The following is a 26857-nucleotide window of genomic DNA, read 5'->3' as shown; positions in this document are numbered from 1 at the left end:
TTAGTTGACTCAGATTCATGGAGACCCCCATGCACGCAGAGCAGAGCTGTTCCAGAGGGTTTTTAAGACTGTGACCTTTTGAAAGCAGATCGCCAGTCCTGTCTTTGAGTCACTCAGGGTCACCCAGAGACTCCATAAACTAAGCTAAAAGTAATTTGAAGCCGGATTGTACCCAAGCAGCCACAATATCCTCACAGCGCCTAACAATTCACACACGTTCATTAAATAACTGTTCAACAGGTACAGTGGGGCCCAACAGCTTGCAGCAGCCCAGGAAAAACCACGTGGCCGTATTTATCTTTTCGGATCGCATGATCCAGCCCGCCCAACCGGGTCAATCTGCAGGTCCCACTCCAAGACCCAAGGGATTTCGGTGTAAAAAAGTGATTGGTTAATTTGTGGACACGTGGCTCTCGGTCTCTGTTTTCTATTGGTGAATAATGGCCCAACCCCCGGCGTACCCCCGCACCTCCCATCCTGGCCAGGCCCTCCCCCTCTCGTCTCGGGCGCAGGGACGAGCGGGCGCAGACGCAGTGGCTTGTGTGACAGTCGCTCCAGGTGGCGTCCGCGTGGGGTGGAGGAGGCGGTAGCTGAGTGGGGGTTTTCCTGGGTCCAGGGCTACCTCTTGTCCTGAGCCAGAACCCCACAGGAACAACAGAGTGGGTGGCTCGAGTGTGAAAAGAGGGTGGACTCGTATGGGCTGTGCCTTTGGGGTCAACTTCCCTGCTGTGTGCGTCCTTCCCCGGGTCACTCCCCTCCACACACACACACCCCCCTCCGCGCCCAGCTCCCGCTGCCTCGTCCGGCTGGTAACTCCTGCCAATGTTTTTATTCCGGGGACAGACTACCCGTTGCTATGGAGTTGATTCTGAGTCATAAAAACACAATCTGAGTCATAGCGACCCTATAGGACAGTAGAACCGCCCCATAGGGTTTCCAAGGAAGCGGCTGGTGGATTCCAACTGCCGACCTTTTGGCTAGTAGCTGAGCTCCTAACCACTGCACCACCAGTGCTCCCTGGAGACAGACTAGGGCCTGGGAAAGTGGGGTGTAAGCAATGAAAGCGTGGCTGAAAAGGAGGGATGGCCAGGAAGAGCGGCGAGTAGATGCCAGGCGAGCCAAGGGTCTCTGAGGCACCCCAAGTCCACACTTAAATCCCCCTCTCCCACCTTGGTGGAAAAAAAGATGAAAGAATTTGCGGGTCTGAACTCCACGCTTTTGCGTTGCTTATTACCTCTGTCCGAAATGCCCTCCCCCCGCTTCCCCCCGCGCGCCTGGTGAACGCTTATTCACCTTTCAGGACCCACTTTGGGTCGCTTCTGGAAGTTTCTTGAACCCTGCCCTTCTTTCTCAAGGTAGATTGCTCAGTTACTCCACCTGGTTTCTACATGGTTAGAGAGAGAAACCAGAACTGAATACACTGGGTTTGATTACTGGCCTGATCACCCTATGTGACCTTGGGCAAGTTACATTAGGTCTCCAAGATTCAGGATCCTCATCTTTCAAAAGAAATAGTAGTAGTGCGCATGTCACTGGGTTGTAGGAATTAAGTAAGCAAATATGTTGTAAAATGCTTCCGGGGGAAAAGAGAGGGAAGGATACTTCCTTTTTATTTTCTTTAGAAAGGCTTTATTGCAACAAGCAGGACTTGCTTTTTGTCATGGATTGAATTGTGTCCCCCCAAAATATGTATCAACTTGGTTAGGCCGTGATTCCCAGTACTGTGTGGTTGTCCTCCATTTTGTGATTTTCCTAGGTGTTATAAACTATAATCTCTGCCTGTGGTTAAAGAGGATTACGGTGGGATGCAACACCCTGGCTCAGGTCACATCCCTGATCCAAAGTAAAGGGAGTTTCCCTGGGGTGTGGCCTGCACCACCTTTTATCTTACAAGAGAGAAAAGGGAAGGGAAGCAAGCAGAGAGTTGAGGACCTCATACCACCAACAAAGAAGCACCGGAGCAGAGCATGTCCTTTGGATCTGGGGTTCCTGCACCCAGAACCTCCTAGCCCAGGGGAAGACTGACAAGAAGGACCTTCCTCCAGAGCCGACAGAGAGAGAAAGCCTTCCCCTGGAGCTGATGCCCTGAATTTGGACTTCTAGCCTACTAGACCGTGAGAAAATATATTTCTTTTTGTTAAAGCCATTGACTTGTGGTATTTCTGTTACAGCAGCACTAGATGACTAAGATACTTTTGTAATTAGACAAACAGACACATGCACAAGTGAAAGTGTGACCCTAAGGAAGATCCTGTGGAGTCTGGTTAAAGGAGTACATACTAATGGTGGACCCACTGCCATGGAGTCAATTCTGACTCACAGGGCGACCCTATCTAAGACAGAAATCAAACAATGTATTGCATTGGGAAATATGCTGCAAAAGAACTCTTCAAAAAGCAAAGATGTCACTTTGAGGGCTAAGGTGCGCCTGACCCAACCCATGGTATTTTCAATCACCTCACATGCATGCAAAAGCTAGACAATGAATGTTGTTGTTGTTAGGTGCCATTGAGTCGTTTCCTACTCATAGCGACCCTATGTACCACAGAATGAAACGCTGCCTGGTCCTGCATGATGCTCACAATTGTTATGCTTAAGCCCATTGTTGCAGCCACTGTGTCAATCCATCTCATTAAAGGTCTTTTTTTTTCGATGACCCTGTACTTTACCAAGGATGATGTCCTTCTCCAGGGACTGATCTCTCCTGACAACATGTCCAAAGTACATGAGATGAAGTTTCACCATCCTTGTTTCTAATGAGCATTCTAACTGTACTTCTTCCAAGACAGATTTGTTCATTCTTGTGGCATCCCAGCAGCCACAATATCCTCACAGTGCCTAGTGCTGTGGATTCATCTTATTTTTTCCGTCATGAGGTGGAATTTCTTTTGTGATATAAAAACTAAGAAAAAAAAAAAAACACTAGATCTCACAGCACCATCTGGAATCTCAACAAGGATAATATGTCTGATAAAAAACCAGAAACCAAACCCAGTGCCGTCGAGTCGATTCCGACTCATAGCGACCCTATAGGACAGAGTAGAGCTGCCCCATAGAGTTTCCAAGGAGCACCTGGCAGATTCGAACTGCCGACCCTTTGGTTAGCAGCCGTAGCTCTTAACCTCTACGCCACCAGGGTTTCCATAATATATCTGATATCAACTATTATATTTGGTGGCAGCCTCTGGTGTTCCTGGGAGCAGGGCAACGAACTCATCCCAGTTTTAGCAGTAAAGATCCTACATCCTGGGAAACCCCCTCAGCCCTGGGCAATCTGTGACCCTATCTAGGAGTGTTGAATTTCCTACTGGTCCTTCCTTCAATCCTCTCAGAAAAAGTCAACACTCACTAAAGAGTGAACCACATGCATGTCCAAACATCTCTTGTGGAGTTAATCCGTAGGTGAGCTGGTACTTCATAAAATGCTTCGCATACTGTTTGGGAAGACCTTCAGCGAGATGGATTGACACAGTGGCTGCAACAATGGGCTCTAGCATAACAACAATTGTGAGGATGGCACAGGACCGGGCAGTGTTTCACTCTGTTGTACAAAGAAAGGGTTGCTATGAGTCGAAACTGACTCGATGACATCTAACAACAAGTGCTTGGGATATAGTATGTGTTCAATAAACGCTTTTTTTTTTTTAAGGGGGAGGTAAGAAGGATATTCAGTTTATAACAACATACAAGAAGGAGCAAGAGTTCATGAGAAGGAAGTTCCGAGTGTTATATACCTGTCTGCCTTTGTGACTTCTATTTACCTAATTATGATAGTCAAGAAGAACGGCAGAAGCAACTGAAAAATACAACTCAAAGTCACGCGTAAGTCTGGGCTTGTGCAGTTAGAACCATATAACCAGGGCAGGGGTGGGCTGACAGAGCCCACTAGCAGACGTTTGATACTTCAACTGAGGGCACTTACAATGGGTTAGGAACTCCCACACTGGCTGAAAGCAAAAGATGTCAAAACAAGGAGGCAATGAGAAGCATCAGCTTCAGGAAATATCAAGTTCGTCTTGGAACACATTATTTTGGAAAGATTTCCATTTTAGGAGGAAATATGAACAAAGCAAAAATTCCTAAGGCCTTCAAGACTGGGTTTCATGATCTGTGCCAGCAATAAGGTGCTGAAGCAGCCTGCCCCGCAACCTAACCAGCTCTCCAAGGCCACTACGCTTCAACCATTCCTGGTCTCCTTGGCCAGGTGTACTGCTGGCTTTTACTTTAACTTCAGACTGACTGCTTTCTACCCACATTCTGCAGATCAATGAGACAGAGTGTTGCGTAAAGAAAAATAACTTGAAAGGGAGTCTGAATACTCGGATTCTAGTTCTGGCTCTGAAACTACCTAATGTGGCTTTACCAGTACCGGTTGCCATCGAGTCAATTCCAATTCAGTGTCCCTGGGTGGCGCAGTTAAGTGCTCAACTGCTAACTGAAAGGTTGTCGGTTCGAATACATCCAGAGGTGCCTCAAAAGAAAGGCCTGGCAATCTGCTCCTAAAAGGCCACATCCTTGAAAACCCTATGAAATGCAGTTCTACTCTGTACACAGGGAATCACCATGAATGTGGCCTTAGGTAAGTCTGGACCTTAGTTTCCTTAAACAAAAAAATGAGAGGATGGACTAAACTTTCTCTAATTGTTATTCCATGCATGACTCTATGACATTTTCTGGTAGGGAATGGGGCGGTGGAGGGGGGGGCGGGAATAGCAATTCTCTTTGAGCCATTTGAGGACAAGAAGTTGTATCTTTGCATCCTCAGTACCTTAATACAATGTCCATCAATAAGTGTTGATGAGATTTGTGGATGAGAATGGCTTGAGATTCAAAAGACCCAGATTTTATTGGTCCTGACTTTGGGTAACCTGGAAACTCTGGTGTCGTAGTGGTTAAGTGCTACAGCTGCTAACCAAAAGGTTAGCAGTTTGAATCCACCAGGCGTTCCTTGAAAACTCTATGGGGCAGTTCTACTCTGTCCTATAGAGTCACTGAGTTAGAATCAACTCAATAGCAACCAGTTTGGGCTTTTTTGGTTTTTTGGGTAACTGAACAAATCAACCAGTTCAGGGCACCATAGGATCCTCGCCTACAAAAAAGGCCGGAATGAGATTTACAACAACTTTAGACGGCTTCAGAACGAATTAGTGTCTCTGGGCAAGCCTACAGCTGTGCAGGTGAAAAGGACTCACTGTGTTGTCAAGACCTTGGATTATCTCAGTTAACTGAAAGCTGCTTCCTCCGCAGGTACGGAATGAACATGTCCTGAGTGACCTAATTTTAGACAAAAGACTCCCCGGAATAGTCTGCGATACTCTCATCCGCCTCACTTTCTGATGAGATCGTGCAGAAAGCTTTAGCTGGGTACAATGATTCTTTCTGCTGAACGCAGCAATCAAACAAGTCTTGCTGCTTTCCTCTGCAGAAACAAATCAACTTAAGAACCCACTTGGGAATTCACTGTTTCCTCTCTACAGGCCGGTTCAAGGCAGGTGTTTCATTCTGGCAGCTGAAGACAAAGAAAAATCCTTGGAGAACTGTGTCAGAAACCCCATTTTCTTTCAACAGATGAAAAAACCTAAACGTGCAGGCCAAACACCCCACATGCTTTAAAAAAAAAAAATCTTTATTCCTTACTTAATAAAAAAAAATTCATTCATGTCATTGCTGTTTAAAAAAAAAAAAAACATCAAAGTGGATTAGTTAAAGACACTTAACCATTTGGTATTATAAACTGTTTCCTTCTACCTTATTTAGCGAGATCCCTCAGTTGGCACCCCAGCAACCATTTCGGCCTACATATTTCCCTGGCCATTTCTTCTGCCCGGTGAGACAAAAAGGAAGTGAATGCTGTTTTGCTATCGAGAGATGCTGCTTTCTTGAAAAAGTCTTTGGGGGCAAATCTCATCAGACCTGAACTGGTTGGCTCTGAAACTCAGCCAGTTCAGAGATGGAATGGCAGAGATGTTGGTTTGCTGCCCTCTACAGGCCACACTCAGCAAGCTTGGAGGAAGGGCTGGATCTTGGGGATTTGAAAAGAAATTAAACAAATTAATGCTAAAATAACCAGTAACCAGCTGCCATCGAGTCAATTCCGACTCACGGCAACCCCATGTGTGTTACAGTAGAACTGCACTCCATACGGTTTTCTCCTTTTTGGTAACTTATTTTATTTGTTGTTGTTATTGAGAACATGCAGAGCAAAACATACACCAGTCCAACAGATTCTACAGGTACAATTCAGTGACCCTGATTACATTCAAGTTGTGCAACCATTCTCACCCTCCTTTTCTCAGCTGTTCCCCCCTCATTAACATAAACTCACCGCCCCCTAAGGTTCCTAGCTAATCTTTTGAGTTGCTGTTGTCACTTTGATCCCATATACATAGTTCTTAGTTCTTAAAAGAGCGTAATGCTCAAGGCAAACATTCTTTACTAGTTAAACTATTGTTTGATTTTAAGGAGACTTCAGGGGCTATTTTTGGTCTAAGGTTTAAAGATTATCTCAGGCAATAATTTTGGGGGCTCACGCAGCCTCCATGGCTCCAGAAAGTCTGGATTTCATGATAATTTGAAATTCTGCACTGCATTTTGCCCCCTTTTGATCAAGATTCTTCTATAAAATCTTTAATCAAAATGTTCAGTAATGATAGTGAAGCACCATCGATGGTTCTGGTATCCTGGCAAAGGAGGCAGTTGTTCACGGAGGCCCCATAGGGTTTTGAATGCCTAATTTTCTTAGAAGTAGATTGCCAAGCCTTTCTTTCACCTCTGGGTATACTTGAACCTCCAATTTTGGGTAGCACTAAGCCTAAACAAACAAACAAACAAACCTGTTGCCATCAAGTCGATTCTAACTCATAGTGACCCTACAGGATAGAGTAGAACTGCCCCATAGTTTCCAAGGAGCAGCTGCTGGATTTAAAGTGCCGACCTTTTGGTTAGCAGCCGAGCTCTTACCCAGTGCACCACCAGGGCCCCTTAAGAAGCTAGAACCTTCTATATTTTGTCAGTGCAGCCTACTCTCAGATGGAATCTGATAGTTGAGAAGGCGTTTACTTTTAGCAGCAGGATTCAAGTGTAAGTCCCTGTTTCTGGCTCAGGAACATCAGGCTATGGTCACCGTGGGTCTATCAAAGGCAGCAACTCTCCACAGCGAGAGTCCAGTTTCAGACATGCCAAGTGGTCTGACCGTGTGGGCCCAATGTTCAGTATTGCAATCGGCAGCTTCTTCTCTTGGGCAGTAAGGATAAACCTGTAACTAGAGTACACCTGCATGAAGAGAAAACACAGGTAAGCTCTCTAGATCCAGGAAAAGGCAAACCAAATAGGGAGCCTCTCCAGGGCGCCCTATTCCTCAAAAGGGACAGTTCCCACTCTGACCAAGTCAGATACCTGCACGGACGATCCCACCACCAAGAGGGAGTCGGCTTCTCTGACCCGCTTGTGCACAAAGTCAACCTTGTCATGGTTCACTGTGTCCCCGAAAAAGGTGACATCTGGTTTCAGGGGACCTCCACATCGAGCACAGGAAGGGACCTGGAAGCTTTGCACCTCCTCCTCTGTGAGAAAGACATCACCATCGGGAGCCAGGCCGTGGGCCTCAGCGCTCCAAGTGGGGTTCAGCATTTCAAAACGCCCCTGCAGCACCCCGCGGGCAGTCTGCTCACCACAATTCAAGCAAAGGACCCTGAAACCAAAGGAGAGGTCACTCAACACTGTCCTTGGAAGGCATGAGGCTGCCAAAGACAGTTTATCCCCAACCATCTTCAGCCCCTCCGCCATTTTGTATTCCTTTCCTAACACCCACAGTTTTTCTCCCCATTTTAGAAATACCTTCTATCTTAGTTTCTTAGTGCTGCTATAATACAAATATTGCAAGCAGGTGATTTTACTGAACAGAAATTTATTTTCTCACAGTTTGGGAGGCCAGAAGTCCAAACTTAGGGTACCAGCTCTAGGGAAAGGCTTTCTTTCTGTTTTTGGCATCTTCACGTAGTGTGTATTTTCCCCTCCATCTGTGCTTGCTTCTCTCTGCCTAATCTGCTGTTTATATCTCAGAGATGATTGGCTTAAAATATATCGTACACTGATAATGGTCTCATTAACATAACAAAGAAAGTCCTATTCCCAAATGGGATTACGTTCACAGGTACAAGCGTTCAGGATTTATATCACATATTTTTTGGGGACACAATTCAATCCATGACACTGAATAAGGTGGGTTCTAAACCTATTCACTTCCTGAGTTATAAAAAGAGCAGGACACACACACACACACAGAGACACCAGAAACCTACAAGAAAGGCCCACAGAAGGAATCAACATGGCCAAGATCCTGATTTGAACTTTTAGCCTCCAGAACTGTGAGAAAATAAATTTCTGTTCTTTAAAGCCACCCACTTATGGTATTTGTGTTACAGCAGCACTACTAACTAAGGCTTTCATAACACAGTGTCTTCTGGTTCTCTTTACACTTCTCTAATCACCAGAATAAGACCTCCATGAAGGCAAGAACTTTGTGTCTTTTGTTCACTGTTCTATGCCCAGCACCTAGAACAGTGCCACACATAATGGGCACTCACTAAATAGCTACCGAAAGAAAAAATGAAAGGTTCTTTAGTTCTTCCTCTGCATGCTCAACCCTCTACCCTGTTTTCCTTCTATGCTCCCGCCTCTCAGTGCTCTCCATCTTTATTGCCTCATGGCTTCTGTGCTAATGGTTTCCTCATCTATAACTCTAATCCTGCCCTCTTTCCCAAACTCAAGTCCAATCTCCAAGGTCTTACTAAAACCCAGTTGCCAAAAAAAAAAGGAAAAACCAGTTCTGTGGAGTTGACTCTGACTCATGGCGACCCTATGTGTGCCAGGGTAGAACTGTGCTCCACAGGGTTTTCAATGGCGGATTTTTCAGATGTAGCTCACCATGCCTTTCTTCCGAGACATCTCTGGATGGATTTGAACCTCTAACCTTTCAGTTAGCAACCAAATGTTAACCATCTGCACCACCCAGGGACTCCATGTACACACTGCACATTTCTTTTGACTGTCTAGTCATGACCTCATGCTCAAAGCTTGACCTCTCTCTTCAACCACCCCTTCCCAGCTTCTCTATCACCATCATTCCTCTGGTTACTTGGGCTCAACCCCTTGGAAAACATGCATTACTCATCATTTCTCCTTTTGCCCTCTATCTAGTTAGCCACCAGGTTATGTTGATTTTTTTTTTCCCCTTTAAGGCCCCCTATGAAATGATAAGAAGTCTTGGATTTGTTTTAAAATGTTTAAGAAGAGACAGCCAGACAGATAAGGGATAAAGCAGACATGAAAAAAATCCTGATAAAATCTTTCAATCTCGGTGACAGTATATGGGCGTTCATTATAATCTTCTCCCTGCATTTATAGAGGTTTGAAATTTTCATGATGAATTTTTTTAAATGGACCCCTAGTCATTACTAGTTAATTCCCCTGAAACCACCTTAGTTTGGGCCCTCCAGGCTGACCTTCCCAATCTATTCTTTCTAATCCTCGTAGCCTTCCTCAAATGCTGTTTTTATCATGTTGCTTTCTTGCTCAGAAACCATTAACAGTCTCCTTTGGTCTCTGTCATGGATTGAATTGTGTCCCCCGAAAATACCTGTCAACTTGGCAAGGTCATGATTCCTAGTATTGTATGACTGTCTACCGTTTTGTCATCTGATGTGATTTGCCTATGTGTTGTAAACCCTATCACTATGATGTAATAAGATAGATTAGTGGCAGTTATATTGATGAGATCTATAAGATTAGATAGTGTCTTATGCCAACCTCTTTTGAGATATAAAAGAGAGAAGCGAGCAGAGGAACAGGGGGACTTCATACCACCAAGAAAGCAGCGCTGGGAGCAGAGCATGTCCTTTGGACCTGAGGTTTCTGCGCTGAGATGTTCCCAGACCAAGGGATGACTGATACATCATAAGGACCTTCCTCCAAAGCTGACGGAGAGAGCTCCCCTGGAGCTGATGTCCTGAATTTGGACTTGTAGCCTACTAGACTGTGAGAGAATAAATTTCTCTTTGTTCAAGCCATTCACTTGTGGTATTTCTGTTATAGCAGCACTAGATGACTAAGAGAGTCTCTTTTAACAGACTCAAAATGCACTCCATGATTTTCAAATACACCCATGATTCAGGTCTAGCCTTCCCAGGCAATCTCATTACATACTAGTCCCAAGTCCAAGCCCTCCAGAGAGACCAGGCCAGATTCCTCTGGGCTCTACAAGTTCCCTTCCTTTAAACCGGTTGCTGTCAAGTTGATTCCAACTCCTGGCAACCCTGTGTGGATCAGAGTAGAACTGCACTCCATGGGGTTTTCAACAGCTGATGCTTCAAAAGCAGGTCACCAGGCCTTTCTTCCGAGAAACATCCGGGTGGACGTTAACCTCCAATCTTTCAGTTAGTAGCTGAGCATGTTAATTGTTTGTACCTCCCAGGGACTCCACCCTTCATTTAGAAAGCCCTATTTTCCCCCTTTGCCTAGCTAAACTTGAGCCAGGCTCAATCTACCTCATCCATAAAAGCTTTTCTGATCACTCCAGTCTTCACTAAATTTGTGTTTCTCTGAACTTTTATAGCATTTATATCAAAACCAAACCAAACCCACTGCCATCGAGTTGATTCTGACTCAGAGTGACTCTACAGGACAAAGAGCTGCCCCACAGGGTTTCCAAGGCTGTAAACCTTTACAGAAGCAGACTGCCACATCTTCCTCCCATGGAGCAGCTGGTAAGTTTGCACTCTAACCACTGCACCCACCACTGCTCCTGGCATTTATATCAAGGACTACATAATTTAACAATCATGTGTTGTCTTGAGTTGTTCATTGTTAAACATGAGTTATTGTTGTGTCCCCCAAACAGATTACTACAAAGTTTCCCCATATAAACCAGCTCATTTTATGGTATGATTTTGGCCCGCTCCACACGACCAAGTAGCACACCAATACGCATATAAATAGCAGGCTCGCGATGCATATGTTACCATTGGCAGACCAATTCAGTCCTTCGAGGAGGATCTCTGGGGCTTAAGGGTCAGGGAAATGGTCTTCTATTAGCTACAAATTACTCCGAGGATTACAGACATGATACCCTTCCCATGTGTTCATTCAGTCATTATTTACCAGCTCTGACCAGGTGCCAGGCTCTATTGTGTTTCGTGTGTCTAGGTACTGGGGACACAGCAGCTTGTAGCATATGCTGGCAGTGCCCTGCTCATTTCCCCTCAGTCCACCCCAAGTCCACTTGCACGCAGTTCTCTTACATGCAGCTTCCCGTGTCTCTCTTAGGGTGCTCTCTGGCCGTGAGAGCTTCTCAGGAGGAACAAAGTGACAGTGCTTGGGAGTTAATACCCAAGAGTGACCCTCAACCAAAGACACAGGGGAAAGACTAGTCCAAAGGACTAATGGACCACAACTACCACAACCTCCACCAGGCTGAGCCTGGAACTAGCTGGTGCCCGGTTACCACCGCTGACTGCTCTGGCAGGGATCACAATAGATGGTCCTGGACAGAGTGGGAGAAAAGTGTAGAACAAAATTCAAATTCACAAAAAGAAAAAGAAAAAAAACAAGCTTGTTGGTCTGGCAGAGACTGGAGAAACCCTAAGAGTATGGCCTCTGGACAACCTTTTAATTCAGTACTGAAATTACTCTCAAGAGTCACCCTTCAGCCAAAGATAGACAGGTCTACAGGGCCAACAGTAACACGTGAGGGATGTGCTTACTAGTTCAATTGTGTATATGAGACTAATGGGCATATCAGCCCAAAAGCAGAGATAAGAAGGCAGAAAGGGACAGGAAAACTGGACAAACGGAAACGGGGAATCTGCGGTGTAGAAGGGGAGAGCGTTAAGACATCGCAGGGTTGGCAAACAATGTCACAAAACAATTTGTGAATTAACTGTTTAATGAGAAAGTAATTTGCTCTGTAAACTTTCACCCAAATCACGATTATATAAAAAAAAAAAAGATATCATGAAAAAAATAAGAGTGACCCTCAGCCAGTAAGGGATGGTACATGGTGGATAAATACCCCAGCTTCCTCAGCCTTCCGTGAGACAGCTCTGAAGCACGTTCTAGACAGTCTCTCAGAGGGTCCCTAATAGGATTGAGCCCACTTGCCCAAAGCAGTAACCCAGTCATGAACACACCTTTTCTTGGCTTTCCTTCCTTCCCTTTCCCTGCCTCACTTCTCTACTCCCCCCGACTTGCTGAGATCAACTCCAAAATAAACGACTTCCTCCCAAGCCTTTTTCTCGGATTCTATCTAAAACAGCAGAGTCCCTAGGGTGTTGCAAACAGTTAATGGCTGAGCTGCTAACCCAAAGGTTGGAGGTTCAAGTCCACCCAGAGGTTCCTCAGAAAGGCCTGGCGATCTACTTCCAAAAAATCAGCCGTTCATAATATAGTTCGAAGTTACGTTCTACATCCTAGTTTGGTGAGTAGTGTCTGGGGTCTTAAAAGCTTGAGAGCACTAGGGGCCCTAATATATGGCATAAATGGAATACAAGCCATAACTAACAACACACAAATACCAGAAGAGAAACCAGATAACTGCGAGTTCCTAAAAATTAAACACTTATGCTCATCAAAAGACTTCACCAAAAGAACAAAAAGAGAACCTATAGTCTGGGAAAAAATTGTGGCCACTACATATCCAACAAGGATCTAATCTCTAAAATCTACAAAATACTTCAACACCTCAACGACAAAGAAACAAATAATCAAATTAAAAAATGGGAAAAGGATATGTGCAAACATTTCACCGAAGAAGACACTCAGGCGGGGCTAACAGACACATGAGGAAACATTCACAATCATTAGCCATTAGAGAAATGCAAATCAAAACTGCAATAAGATACCATCTCACCCAAACAATACTGGCACTAAGAAGAAAAAAAAAAAACAGAAAATAATAAATGTTGGGGAGGTTGCGGGGAGATTGGAATTCCTATCCACTGCTGCTGGGAATATAAAAAGCTACTGCCACGATGGAATACAATACGGCGCCTCCTTAAAAAGCTAGAAATAGAAATACCACACTATCCAGCAATCCCACTCTTGGGAATACATCCTAGAGATCAAAGAGCCCTTACACGAATAGACATATGCATACCCAGGTTCACTGCAGCATTATTCACCATAGCAAAAAGATGGAAACAACCTAGGTACCCATCAGCAGATGAATGGTTAAACAAACTATGGTACATACACACAATGGAAACGATAAGGAACTGATGAATTTGTGAAACATCTCACAACATGGATGAATCTGAAGGGCATTATGCTGAGTGAAATAAGTCAATTAGAAAAGAACAAATATTGTATGAGACCACTATTATAAAAACTCAAAAAAAGGTTTACGCACAGGAAAAAAAAGTTCTTTGATGGTTATGAGAGTGGGGAGTGATGGGGAGGGGAAACCACTGACTATATAGTAGACAAGTGTCAACTTTGGTGAAAGGAAAGACAACACACAATATTAGGGAAATCAGCACAACTTGGCCAAGGCAAAGCCATAAAAGTTTCCTAGATGCATCTAAATGCCTTGAGGGATCGAGTTGCTGGGACTGAGGGCTAGGGACCATAGTCTCAGGGGACATCTAGGTCATATTGGCATAACATAGTTCATAAAGAAAATGTTCTACATCCTACTTTGGTAAGTAGCATCTGGGGTCTTAAAAGGTGGCAAGCAGCCATCTAAGATACATTTATTGGTCCTTCCCATGTGGAGCAAAGGAGAATGAAGAAAAACAAAGACACAAGGAAAATATTACCCCAAAGGACTAAAGGACCACATGAACCTGAGCCTCCATCAGCCTGAGCCCAGGAGAACTAGATGGTGCCTGGGCTACCACCACTGACTACTCTTGACAGGGATCATAATAGATAGACCCAAAAGGAGCCAGAGAAAAAGTAGAACAGAATTCAAATTCACAAAAAAATACCAGTCTTACTGGTCTGACAGAGACTGGAGGAACCCCCAAGACTATGGCCCCCAACGCTCTGCTAACTCAGAACTGAAATCACTTCCAAAGCCCACTTTTCAGACAAAGATTAGACAGGCCTAGAAAACAAACAATAACACACAAAAGGAATGTGCTTCTTAGTTCAATCAAATGTATAAGACCAAATGGGCAACTCCTGCCTAAAAGCAGGACGAGAAGGCAGGAAGGGATGGGAACCGGACAACTGGACCCAGGGAGCCTGGATTATAAAGAAGAAGCATGCTGTCCCATTGTGGGGATTGCAATCAATGTCACAAACAATATGTGCATGAATTTTTGAATGAGAAACTAGCCTGAGCTGTAAACTTTCACCTAAAGCACAATAAAAAAAAAAAAGAATTCATGGCAGAGGTACTTCGATGCCAGTGGCTGCTAGGAAAGCAGAAGAAAGGAAACCCTCCTGCAAATTTTACTAGAAAGTTCCATTTAACCCCAAGATACTTCAATGTCAGCCTCAAACTGCTGAGTGGTTTTCTCATTTGGAGTTTAATCTTCTATATGACAGGTAAAATGCCAGATCCTGCTAAAGAGATCACTTACATAGTTGCATCATCGGTTTTCCAGTATTGAACATTCCACCAAAAATTTAGAAAAGAAGATACACACATGGCCAATAAACTCATGAAAATGTGCTAAGCATCATTAGACATCACAGAAATACAAATTACAACCACAATGAGATGCCATTTTTATACCTTTTTAATAGGCTAAAATCAAAGACTGACAATATCAAAAGATGGTGAGACCATGAAGCAAGTGGAACCCTTGTACATTGCTGGTTAGAGTATGAAATGCTACAACTGCTCTGGAAAACCGCCGAGCAGTTTCTAATAAAGCTGAACATACATCTACTCTATGATCCAGCAATTCCATTCCTATGCATTTACCCAAGAGAAATGAAAACAAATGTTTCCCAAAAGACTTGTACAACAAAGTTGACAGCAGCTTTATTCACAATAGCCCAAAACTAGAAACACTCCAAAAATTCATCAGCCAGAGGATGAATTTACAATTATAGTATACATATCCCCCCGATACCCTTCTAACTCCGAACTGAAGCTACTCCCAAAGTTCTCCTTTCAGCCAAAGATCAGAGAGTCCTATAAAACAAACAATAACACCCATGAGGAACATGCTTCTTAGGTCAATCACCAATGACCAAATGGGCAACACCTGCCCAAAAGCAAAAAGGAAAAAGCAGGAAGGGGCAGGAAAACTGGAGGAATGAAAAAGGGGAACTCCGGGAGGAAAGGGGGAGAGTGCTGACACATTGAGGAGATTGTACCCAATGTCATGAAACATTCGTGTATAAGTTTCTAAATGAGAAACTAATTTACTCCGTAAACTTTCACCTAAAACCCAATAAAATGTTAAAAAAAAAAAAAGCTTGCGAGAGGCCATCTAAGATACAACCTTTGGTCTCTACTAGTCAGGACCAAAAGAGAAAGAAGGAAACTAAAGACTCAAAGGAGAAACTAGTCTGCAGGACAAATCATCTACATCAACTACAGCCTCACCTACCCTGAGACCAGAAAAACTAGATGATACCTGGCTACCATGACTGTTCAGATCAGGGCCACAATACATGGACCCTGCTAGAATGATAGAAAAATGTAGACCGGAACCTCAAATTCCTAAAAAAAACAAAACCCAGAACTACTGGGCTGGTTGAGACTGGAGGACTCCCTAAGACTACTACTAGCCTGAGATACTCTTCAAACCTTGAACCAAAACTAACCCCTGAGGTCACCCTGTAGCTAAATAACAAATTGGCTAAAAAATGATGAATATCACCCATCAGTACTGTGTTCCTTTAAAAAAATCACCTATACAAGACCAAACAATCACCAATTACTTTAAAACGAAGATGAGTATGGGAAACTAGATTAATAGAAACAAAACAACCAGAATGGAAATAATGAGAAATTTCACACATTGTGAAGATGGTAACCAATGGCACTGAACGACTTGTCTAGAAATTGCTGAATGGGAACCTAAACTGAAGTGTAAACCTTCACCAAAAACATAATAATATGTTATTACAAAAGTTAAAAAATAAAGCAATAAAGGAGCCTGTCCTCAGAGTCCCAAGAGCTGTTAACTTTGTACAGTCAGCTTGTGCAAATATCATACATCGCTACGGACCACATTTCATCAGATTAAGTGGCACCTGTCCTAAAATAAGAAAAATTAAAAAATCAGCCATTACTTAATGGTCTGACTGAGACTAGAGGAATCCCAGCGGTCATGGTCCCCAAACCTGTTGGCCCAGGACAGCAATTATTCCCGAAGACAACTCATTAGACATGGAATGGAATGGACAATGGGTTGGAGAGAGATGCTGATGAAGAGTGAGCTACTTGTATCAGGTGGACACTTGAGACTGTGTTGGTATCTCCTATCTGGAGGGGAGATTGGAGGGCAGAGAGGGTTGGAAACTGGCAAAATTGTCACGAAAGGAGAGACTGGAAGGAGGGAGCAGGCTGACTCATTGTGGGAGTATGGAGTAAGGTGTATATAAGCTTATATGTGACAGACTGACTTGATTTGTAAACTTTCACTTAAAGCACAATAAAAATTATTAAAAAAAAAAAACCTTAGCAAGGGGCCATCTAAGATGCATCAATTGGTCTCAACCCACCTGAAGCAAAGGAGAATGGAGAACACCAAGGACACAAGGTAATTACGAGCCCAAGAGACAGAAATGGCCACATAAATCAGAGGCTGGGACCAGAAGAACTAGATGGTGTCCAGCTACAACCCATGACTGCCCTAACGAGGAACATGACAGAGAATCCCTGATGGAGCAGGAGAGCAGTGGGATGCAGACTTCAAATTCTTGTAAAAAGACCAGGCTTAATGGTCTGACTGAGACTAGAGGGACCCCGGAGGTCATTGTCTCCAGACCTTTTGTTGGCCCAAGATTGGAACCATTCCAAAGCCAACTCTTCAGATAGGGATTGGAATGGGCTATAAGATAGAAGATGACGCTGGTGAGGAGTGAGCTTCTTGAAGCAAGTGGACACACGAGACTATGTGGGCAGCTCCTGTCTGGAGGGGAGATGGGAAGGCAGCGGGGGACAGAAGCTGGCTGAATAGACACGGGAAATACAGGGTGGAGATAAGGAGTGTGCTGTCTCATTAGGAGGTGAGCAACTAAGAATACGTAGCAAGGTGTATATAAATTTTTGTACGAGAGCCTGACTTGATTTGTAAACTTTCACTTAAAGGACGATTAAAAAAAAAAAAATCAGCCATTGAAAACCCTGTGGGAGCACAGTTCTACTCTGACACACATGCGGTGTCATGAGTCCGAGCTGACTCGAAGGCAACTGGTTTTTTAAATAAGACAACAGTGATTAAGATAACCAAGGTCCCCCGTCCCCCCTTTTTGAGCGCAGGTGTCTGTGGTCAAAGCGTTTCGCCTCCGCGCACCTGTGCATACACCCGTGGAGCTCTGTCAGGCGCCGACTCCCTGCCTTGGTGTGCAAGGCGTCCACGTTTTGGGTCACCAACCAGTACAGCTTTCCGAGTCTCTCCCAGTTGCTCAGAGCCCAGTGTGCCGGGTTAGGCTGGTGGGAGGCGAACCGCGGCCAGCCCACGAAGTTTCTTGCCCAGTACCGCTGGCGAACGGGTGCGCTCTGTACAAAGTCCCTGTGCTGGATGGGCCGCCTGTCAGTGCGGGCATAAAGTCCCACCCCTTCTGACCGGTAGTCTGGGATCCCCGACTCCGTGGAGACCCCTGCCCCGGTCATCACTAGGAGTCTCTTGGAGAGGGTGATGAAGCGCTGCAACTCCTTCACCTTCTCGGGGTCCAAAGGAGGACTTGCAGGCACAAATAACCCAAGAGATCCATGTGAGCAGCCACGGCTGGCGTTTGAAGTCCAGCGGCCTTGTGCTGACCTGAGAGTCAACCCAAGGGTCATCCTCATTCTAGAAAAAAAGAAACCTCAAGTGAGAAACTGGATCTTCAAAGCAAAGGCAAACTCTGCTGTCTTTATTCTCAACAACAAAAATAAATATATTATAAAAACCGAAGGCAACCATTAACTGAAGAATGGATAAACAAAATGGGGCCTATCCATACAATGGACTCTCCTTAGGCCATAAAAAGGAATGAAGTCCTGATACATGCACCAGGTGGATGAACACTGAAAACATTAGAATACAAGAAACAAGCTGATGGAAAGGCCATATGACGTATGATTCCATTCATATAAAATGTCCAGAAATAGGCAAATCCATAGAGACAGAAAGATTACTGGTTGTCTAGGGCTTCAGGAGTTGGGGGCATTGAGCGCTAAAAGGTATAAGGTTTCTCTTTGATGAAAACAAAGGCACTATCAGTCCCCTCCCTCCTCCACAGGCACAGACCTACAGTGTATTTATAAGTTTACTTTGTAATCGCAACCAATCTTTTGTGAAATTTGGAAGGGTGTGAGCTAGTTCAGGATCTGATAACTCAAGGATGCAGTGAACACTGGGACTCCAGGCTTACAGATCTGAGAAAACAGACACTTGCCAGGGGTGTACTGGTAAGCTTGGTTCCTTCCACCGCTATCACCTTCAGCCCCACAAGAAAGAAAATACTCCCATCACAGCCAGTGTCAAGGCACCAAGGGTTTAACAATCAGCTAGCAAAAATTCTAAACATTTAACATTCAGCTCTCATAGGTACCAACTGGTTCTAGTACAGCTTCACGGGTCCTATGAAGTCCAACCTGAAACAATCTTTTTTTTTTTTTTGGTGGTGGTAAAAATATATAGAACACATTTGCCAATTCAATATTTTTTACATGTACAATGTAAAATTCACTGACATTTATTAATCACGTTGGGCAACCATCAGCGATGTCCATTGACAAATTTTCCATCACCATTAACAGATACTCAATGTTTCTTAGATAATCTTTTCTTTTTAATGTTTTCGTTTTGTCTAGAACCTCTAATACCCACCCCATCTGGAGCAAGGGAGAATGAAGAAAACCAAAGACAAAAGGGAAAGATTAGTCCAAAGGACTAATGGTCCACAATTACCACAGCCTCCATCAGGCTGAGTCCAGAACAACGAGATGGTGCCTGGCTACCACCACTGACTGCTCTGATGGGGATCACAATAGAGGGTCCCAGACAGAGCTGAAGAAAAGTGTAGAACAAAATTCCAACTCACAAAAAAAGACCAGACTTACTGGCCTGCCAGTGACTGGAGAATCCCGGAGCGTATGGGCCCCAGACACCCTTTTAACTCAGTACTGAAGTCGCTCTGGAGGCTCACCCTTCAGCCAAAGATTAGACAGGCCCATAACACAAAACGAGACTAAATGGGCACACCAGCCCAGGGGCAAGGATGAGAAGGCAGGTGGGGACAGAAAGCTGGTATTGGGGAACCCAAAGTCAAGAAAGGGGAGAGTATTGACATGTCATGGGGTTGGCAACCAATATCACAAAACATTATGTGTATTAATTGTTAATGAGAAACTAATTTGCTCTGTAAACCTTCATCTAAAGCACAATAAAAAAAAAAGAACCTCTAATAGCTTCCACAAATGAAATCTTGAATACACACCAGACTATTTCATAACAGTCTAAAACCATCTTGTCTTCTGACCTCTTAAGAACCCACAGCCAGAGCTCTACTGTGTTACCCCCATCAGATGAAAATTAATTTAAAATGGCTGCTGAAGCTGCCATGGCTTTCTGCATCTGAGGAAAACTATATTTTGGCTTAAAAAAAAAAAAGGGGTGGGGTGCTAAAGAAAAAAATTGATAAAGTTGGATTCTATCATAACATAAGGCCTATTCTGTCTCTCCCACTAATGCCTAGCTGGTCAGAACTGAATTCCTTAAAAACTTCCAAATGTTAATGGCTTATGCCAATAAGCTTTAAAAAGCTCAATGCTGTTGTTCTCCGACTCATGGTGACCCCATGTGTGCAGAGTAGAACTGCTCCATAGGGTTTTCAGGGCTCTGCCCTTTCGGAAGCAGATACTCAGGCCTGTCTTCTGAGGTGCCTCTGGATGAGTTCAAACTGCCAAACTTTCAGCTAGTGGTCTAGTGTGTAGTAGTAGTCTGCACCACTCAGGGACTCCAAATCCCTTAAGAGCACATTATTATTCTATCTACGACTATACCTAAAGATGTCTCTATATGAGGAATGCACTTAAGTATATTTTAGCAAATACCATCCCTTGGGGGACAATGCATTCCATAAACCTACTCCCACTTTATAAATTAGAATTATCTCATTTCTCCATAAGCTCAGGGAAGTACATTTGAGGGTTAGTATGCTAGGATTTGATGAAGAAGTTGCTGCTCAGAACTTCCTGGCTTTTATTAACGTAATTAAGCACACGCACACCTTTTTTTCTTTCATTTTGCCCCTACTGTTTTAGTTTACCCTCAACTGCAAACCCTGCTACGTGGATACAGCAAAAGAGTAGTGTGAACTGTCAAGACGCTCTATCCTCACAGGTCAGCTTTGCCAGCTGCAGGAACAAGACTTTGACATATTATTTGATACAATGCAGGAATTTTCTAGTGACACTCACCCCGTGGGTAAACATTATTTTATGCTTGGCTTTCCAGATCTAAGTTCAGGACTCTGCTTTCTCCTTGACATTTCACAGTGACACGTGAACAGCTAAACAAATGCCTTGTCGGGTTCCCTAAGAGCAAAGGGCTAGGGAAACCGTGCCGAAAACACGCTCTACTGGAGCAGCTGCTCGCTTTCGGGCCCCACCAAAGGGCAAAGAAGAGAACTAGAACCCTCACAAGAGTTCCACAACTCCTAGAAACCTGCAGCCCACACAACAGACTTACCTTAAAAGACACTTCTCACCGGACAGCGGGACTGTGTTGCTACAGTTGCATCTTGGGAAATGTAGTGCATGGAGAGGAAATGCTTTAAGAAAAACTACAAATCCCACAATCCTCTGGGTTTACAATTGCGGGACCCAGATTGCCCAGTCTCGCTCCCTGTTTGCCCTCCTGGTCAGAGGTTCTGAACTTTGGTCCGGTGATACGGTACTCACGCTAAGCCAGTACATCCTCGTCTCTTTGAAAGAGAAGTGGATCAGAGCCTCGCTACCGATGTCCTGAGTCCAAAATAGTAAATCCAAACAGCTCTAATTCAGAAATTCATTCTCTTAAAATAGAATATAATGGATCTGGATTTGACTCGTCTTCAGCTTCAGTGTTTGTGACTCTTTCCACTCACCGTGGCAGTCAAGTTCCCCGCTATTAGTAAAAGATCTTGCTACGAGGCAAATTTTTTTTGTTACACAATCTTAAAAAAAAAAAAAAAGGCTTGTGAAGAAATGCATTCACAAATACCAAAAAATTAAAGCCAAACGTGAAGAGTGTGGCAAATGTTTTGTTGTGTATACTTGCACTGCAATAAAAAAAAAAAAAATCCATTCAAAAATGCCAAATATACATGGACTAATGTGTTTGATCACTTGGCTTCTCCAATTTTATTTCTCATCTTGTGCTTTTATATTGAAGAAGTGAAACCAGAGATCCTTATTTAATTGGTCTGGGGAGATGCCTGGACATTAAGTCATTTTACAAATTTCCCGGGTATTTCCAACGTGCAGCCAATGAGAAACTCTGCTCTGTGTTGTTGTTATGGGCTGTCCAGTTGGTCCAGACTCATAGGGACCCTACAGGACAGAGGAGAACTGCCCCCTAGGGTTTCCAAGGAGGGGCTGATGGATTCCAGCTGCTGACCTTTTGGTTAGCAGCCATGCTCTTAACCACTGCACCACCAGGGTTCCTTCTGTATACAAGGTTATTTGATAAAAACCTATGAAAATGCTGTGATGGTGACTTTCCCCCACCCCAACATTTTATTATGAAAAATGTCAAGTTCGTGTTACTTTTTCTCAGATCTCCAAGTGGAATGAGCATCATTAATATAGAGACTGGCCGGTGTTGCAGGACTCTTGTGCTGTTAGGCCCCAGGAATGTTCTGGGGGAAAAGTTAGCTGAGTTTAAAATTTTTCCCATAGCATTGCAAAGTCATCTATGGAGAATGAAGTCACCCAAGACAGCTAGGGAAATGCACAATTACCCTTGATAGCTACTAAAACGTCTTGGTGTTCAGTCAATTCCGACTCATGGCGATCCTATAGGACAGAGTAGAACTGCTCCAATAGGGTTTGCAAGGAGCAGCTGGTGGTTCAAAGTGCTGACCTTTATAGATGACAGCCATAGCTCTTAATCACTGACAGGGTGTCATACCCCACCCAATCCAGACATTCTCACCAGCTGGGCAGTTCTAGCGATAATCCTGTAGGACTGGGGCTGTAGCTTTTTTATTTTTTACGAAAGCCAGTTCTATTCTCCACTCACCTGGAATTAATGGCTCAGTCTTTGATTGGGTCAAAGTAAAATAATAAAAATTAACCAGATTGCTAAGCTTTGTTTGTTTGTTAGGTTTTTCTACCCTGGCAGTTAATGCTGTAGCCTGAAAAAGAAAATAAAATAATTCACTATCCATTAACATCAAACAGGCCTTTAAAAATGTCAGTTTATATCAAAAAAGGGAAAATGTGAACAGAATTTCAAATTTTCATGAACTCCAGACTTCCTGGAGCCATAAAGTTTGGATGAACCCCTGAAACTATTGCCCTGAGATAATCTTTAAACCTTAAACCAAAAATATCCCCTGAAGTCTTCTTAAAACCCAACAATAGTTTAGCTCAAGTAGTAAAAAATGTCTGCTTTGAGCAATGTGCTATTTTAAGAACTATCTATATGGGATCAAAGTGACAACAGCAACTCAAAAGATTAGATAGGAACCATAGTGGGTAGTGAGTTTATGGTAATGGGGGAGGAACAACTCAGAAAAGGAGGGTGAGAATGGTTGCAGTACTCAAAAAATGTAATAAATGTCACTAAATGGTACATGTAGAAAGTGTTGAGTTGATATATTTTTGCTGTGTATATTCTCAATGACAACAAAATAAATAAAAGTATATAAAATAATAAATATATGAAAAGATGAGCAAGAAAAAAAACAAAATAAAGCTATCTTTTATTGAGTGGAAACGCTGGGGGCATAGTGGCTGCTAATCAAAAGGTTGGCAGTTCAAATCCACCAGGCTCTCCCTGGAAACCATACGGGGCAATTCTCTGTCCTATAGGGTCGCTATGAATCGGAATCGACTCGACCGGGAGTGGGTTTTTTATATTGAGTTCTTACTCTGAGGAAAAAAAAAAAAAAGTTACTTTCTTACCTAGGTGATGACTACATGAATGTTCACTGAGCAATTCTTTGAACTTTTTGTGTTTGCAAGAATCTTCCATAAAAAATGTTAGCGGAAAATGTCACTTTCTCATAAACCACTATTTGCATCTTTACAAGTGGCAAAAATCAAAATAAAAGCTTTTGGAGAATATGGGTCAGGGAAAGAGACAGATACCGGTTTCTAACAGCTTTCCACCTGCCAAAGAAAACAGACGGTAAGGGTGAAAATTACAACTTCGCGTACTGTGGACGTTTCTGTGGAAATAAATTCTCTTTTGGCCTTCTCTCTGAATTAAGACGTCCACAGAAAACTCTTTTGGAGACGATAGTTACACTGTGAATCAGGAACCAAGTGAACAGCAGTGACAGCGCGAAACCCTGACAACCCATTTCTCAAACGCCCCTCGCAGTCTCTGAATTAAGGCTATTAACATGTTCCCTCCCATAGTGCTTTGCTTCATTTTCCACCAAAACCTGGTGAAGTGAAACTAAGAACGGAATCTTCAGAACCTTCTTTCCATTTCCAAAAGACGTTTATAGGATTGTATAATTTTCAACAAAACAATAATTCCATGAGATTGAAACTCGCCTTTCTGTAATAGGAACGTTGCTTATTGGGGATGATGAGCAGGGGGCGGTACTCTTTAGCTTTGCGCAGTGGCAATATCGTAGCCAATGAGGTTTATCCGAGGCGCGATTATTGCTAATTGAAAACTTTTCCCAATACCCCGCCGTGACGACTTGAAATACAGTCGGCATTGGCAATTTTTGACGGTCTCTACGGAGACTGAATAATTCGGTTTAAAAAAAAAAGTTTTGTATTGTTTGTCTGTGTTTTTGCTTGTGGTCTCTGATGAACTTTATTTTCTTACTGTACAAGTTACATTTCTTCTGCTATACCCCTTTGTCATATTTTTTTTGTCTACCATAAGAAAACCCAAACCCAAGTTTCCGTCCAATAGGCACCGAGTCATAGCGACCTATAGGACAGAGTAGAACTGCTCCCCATAAGGTTTCAAAAGTTGTGAATTTCCAGGGAAGCAGACTTGCCTCATCTTTCTCCCACATTTTTCTCGAGCAAATCGCTAGGCTAAAACCACCTGCCTTTCGGTTAGCAGCGTAGGTGCTTAACCACTGCGTCACCAGGGCTCTTTCCTCCACGCTACATTGTATTTCTGCGTCTGCCTTCTGCCATGCTGGCATTTGCAATTAATTTTCCTTTTCTGAAAATACTCCCTCGGGGCTCTGCCCGCTGTTTACGCACCTCCTCATCCACCTGCTGTTCGTACCGCTTCACCCCTACGAGTCACCCTCGCTTTCCCGCCGCTGTTTTCTCAAAAAATTCAGGTCTCCACCCGGCAGCTCAATGACGTCAGCCTTATTTGCATAAGAACCCCCAGCATCCTACGCGGCTGCTCTGCTCGTTCCAAAATCGGAATGTTCCACGCAAGAAGATCCAATAATAGGAAACTTCCCATGCAGATGGGCCATAAATATGACTGACCGAGTGGGGACGCTTCCTATCCACGAACACAGTGGCAGTCACCGACCCTCAGCAAAATGGCTGTTGTCATCCGTGGGAGAATGGGGCGCGCGCCAACAACAGTTAGCTTTGCGCAGTGGCAATATCGTAGCCAATGAGGTTTATCCGAGGCGCGATTATTGCTAATTGAAAACTTTTCCCAATACCCCGCCGTGACGACTTGAAACATAGTCGGCATTGGCAATTTTTGACGGTCTCTACGGAGACTGATCTATTACTTGTTTAAAAAAAGTTACTTAGTTTTTTTTACTATTCATGCTGTATTTCTTTTTAGTTTTAGAGATTTATTTTTGTGCGTCTATGGAGTGCATTTTTTATTTCAAGTAGGTTGTTTAGTTCTACGTTAAATAGAGCTGTTTCAGGTTTTTGTTATGGGATCTTGTCTTTTCTAGTGTATCTTGGCTTCTTAAAGAGCACCCAGCCGTGTGGAGTTTCTGGTAATACCATTTCAAGCTCTCCCACCATATAAACTACACATTTAGTGCAGTAACGGTTATCGTCTAAGTATTTTTCATTGAGCGTGCTGGATGCAACGACTACATGCTACATACGGTTCTACTACTTTTTTTCTACCTGCTAAATAATATATCGCGGCTCTATTTTCTGTGTCAGCAAATAGCTCCACTTCTTTTTATCAGCATTACTGTATTCCATCGTCATCGTTTAAGTACATATCCGACAGGTTTCACCAATCCTCTTTGGATGGACACTTGCGTCCAGATTTTCCCTATTATAAGCAATGAGGCAGTTTTACTGTCCTATAGGGTCACTGTGAGTCAGAATCGACTCTATGGCAATGGGGTTTTTGCAATGCTAAAGTGTACATCCTTAGACGTGTGTCTTTGCCTAGCTGTAGGGTGTTTCTAGGGGAAATTTTTACACGTGGGATTGCAGGCTCAAAGACCATGCATATTTTGCATTTTAAGAAAAGCAAAACCCGTTGCCGTAGAGTCAATTCCAACTCACAACGACCCTATAGGACAGAGTAGAACTGCATCAAAGTTTCCAAGGCTGTGATCTTTACAGAAACAGACTGCCCCATCTTTCTTCCCCAGAGCAGCTGGTGGGTTTGAACTGCCGACCTTTTGGTTTGCAACTGAGCGCCTTAACCACTGCGCCACCATGGCTCTTTGCATTTTAGGAGGGGCTCCCAAATTGCAACTCTAAGACTGCACCCATGTGTTCACCCACAGAGCCGTGTTTAAGAACATCTGAAGAATGCTTAACGTGTACATTTATTTGGATGTGCTCTGTGGCTTTCACCAGGGAGGAAAAGGGGGAGAAAGAAGAATTCCCACCCATTCTCCGGGGGCCTGGCTGTACAATCCAGCTTCCAACGCTGCTTGTCCTCCAACCGTTTGCCAGGCAGAGAGGAGGGAGAAGGGGCTGGTTTCGGGAGGATAATCCTAGTCTCTGAGTGAGGAGGGTTCTGCATCCATCCAAACTGGCCCCCCTCCCCTTCCACCATGTGTGCAAGCATCAGCCCCCAGTGGAGGTAACCCCCACCCCACCGCCTGAGCCAGGTGGGACCCATTGGCTCCTGGGGAAGAACTAGCTGGACTCTGGGGGCTCTCTCGACAGGGGAAGGGCCACTGGGTTCCCAAACAAGTCACTGCAGGATGTCTCAAAGAATCCTCAGCCTCGCTGGGTTAAAAATATGCCTTGCCTGAGGGGCCCTGTCTGTCTGTCTGTCTCAGAAAGCAGCTGGCTTCCAACTCCCGAATCCCCGTCGCTGGGGAAATGAACTGATGCTAATGGATTTTTTTTTTTTTTTGGTAGAGCTTTGAAGCCAAACATTCTGGGCTCAAATTCTTGCTCCACTATTCACTAAGCTGGGTTACCTTGGGCCACTTACTTAACCTCTCTGTGCCTCGGTTTCCCTGGCTGTACAAGGAGAATCAGGATCAGATCTATTTTAAAGGCCAGTGGTTCTCCATCCCCACTGCCCATTAGAATCACCAGAGAGCTTTAAAAAATCCTGATGCCCGGGCCACATTCCAGAGGGTATTAGTCTCCCCCCAC

The 26857-nt window shown here is 43.9% G+C and overlaps 1 protein-coding gene and 2 non-coding genes across 3 annotated transcripts; 2 read left to right on the top strand and 1 right to left on the bottom strand.

Moving 5' to 3' along the window:
• Positions 1-2922: 2922 nt before the first annotated feature.
• SIRT4 (sirtuin 4) lies at positions 2923-26841 on the bottom strand. The gene is made up of 4 exons (XM_023559447.2): positions 20862-26841; positions 17478-17975; positions 7396-7690; positions 2923-7272 (listed from the first exon to the last, which is right to left on the bottom strand). Exons 2-4 carry the CDS (start codon positions 17972-17974, stop codon positions 7120-7122), a joined length of 945 nt encoding a protein of 314 aa, XP_023415215.1. The 5' UTR covers position 17975; positions 20862-26841; the 3' UTR covers positions 2923-7119.
• On the top strand, positions 23939-24079 carry LOC111753155 (U4 spliceosomal RNA). The gene has a single exon (XR_002788018.1). It is a non-coding gene; the product is annotated as a U4 spliceosomal RNA (small nuclear RNA).
• LOC111753153 (U4 spliceosomal RNA) lies at positions 24901-25041 on the top strand. Its single transcript, XR_002788015.2, has one exon. It is a non-coding gene; the product is annotated as a U4 spliceosomal RNA (small nuclear RNA).
• Positions 26842-26857: the final 16 nt, after the last annotated feature.

Source organism: Loxodonta africana, chromosome 19, assembly GCF_030014295.1.
Source record: "Loxodonta africana isolate mLoxAfr1 chromosome 19, mLoxAfr1.hap2, whole genome shotgun sequence".
NCBI classification, from domain to species: Eukaryota; Metazoa; Chordata; class Mammalia; order Proboscidea; family Elephantidae; genus Loxodonta; species Loxodonta africana.
Note: the sequence above shows the minus strand (reverse complement) of the source record. Positions and strands in the feature narration are given on the sequence as shown.

Bases quoted from the DNA above. Each gene is read 5' to 3' on its own strand.
- SIRT4 (XM_023559447.2), bottom strand. From the start codon at position 17,974: ATGAGGATGACCCTTGGGTTGACTCTCAGGTCAGCACAAGGCCGCTGG. The intron at 7,691-17,477 runs GTGCGCGGAGGC...CTTTGGTTTCAG, and splicing joins CTCCACGGGTGTATGCACAG to GGTCCTTTGCTTGAATTGTG. The intron at 7,273-7,395 runs GTATCTGACTTG...CTCTTCATGCAG, and splicing joins TGGTGGGATCGTCCGTGCAG to GTGTACTCTAGTTACAGGTT.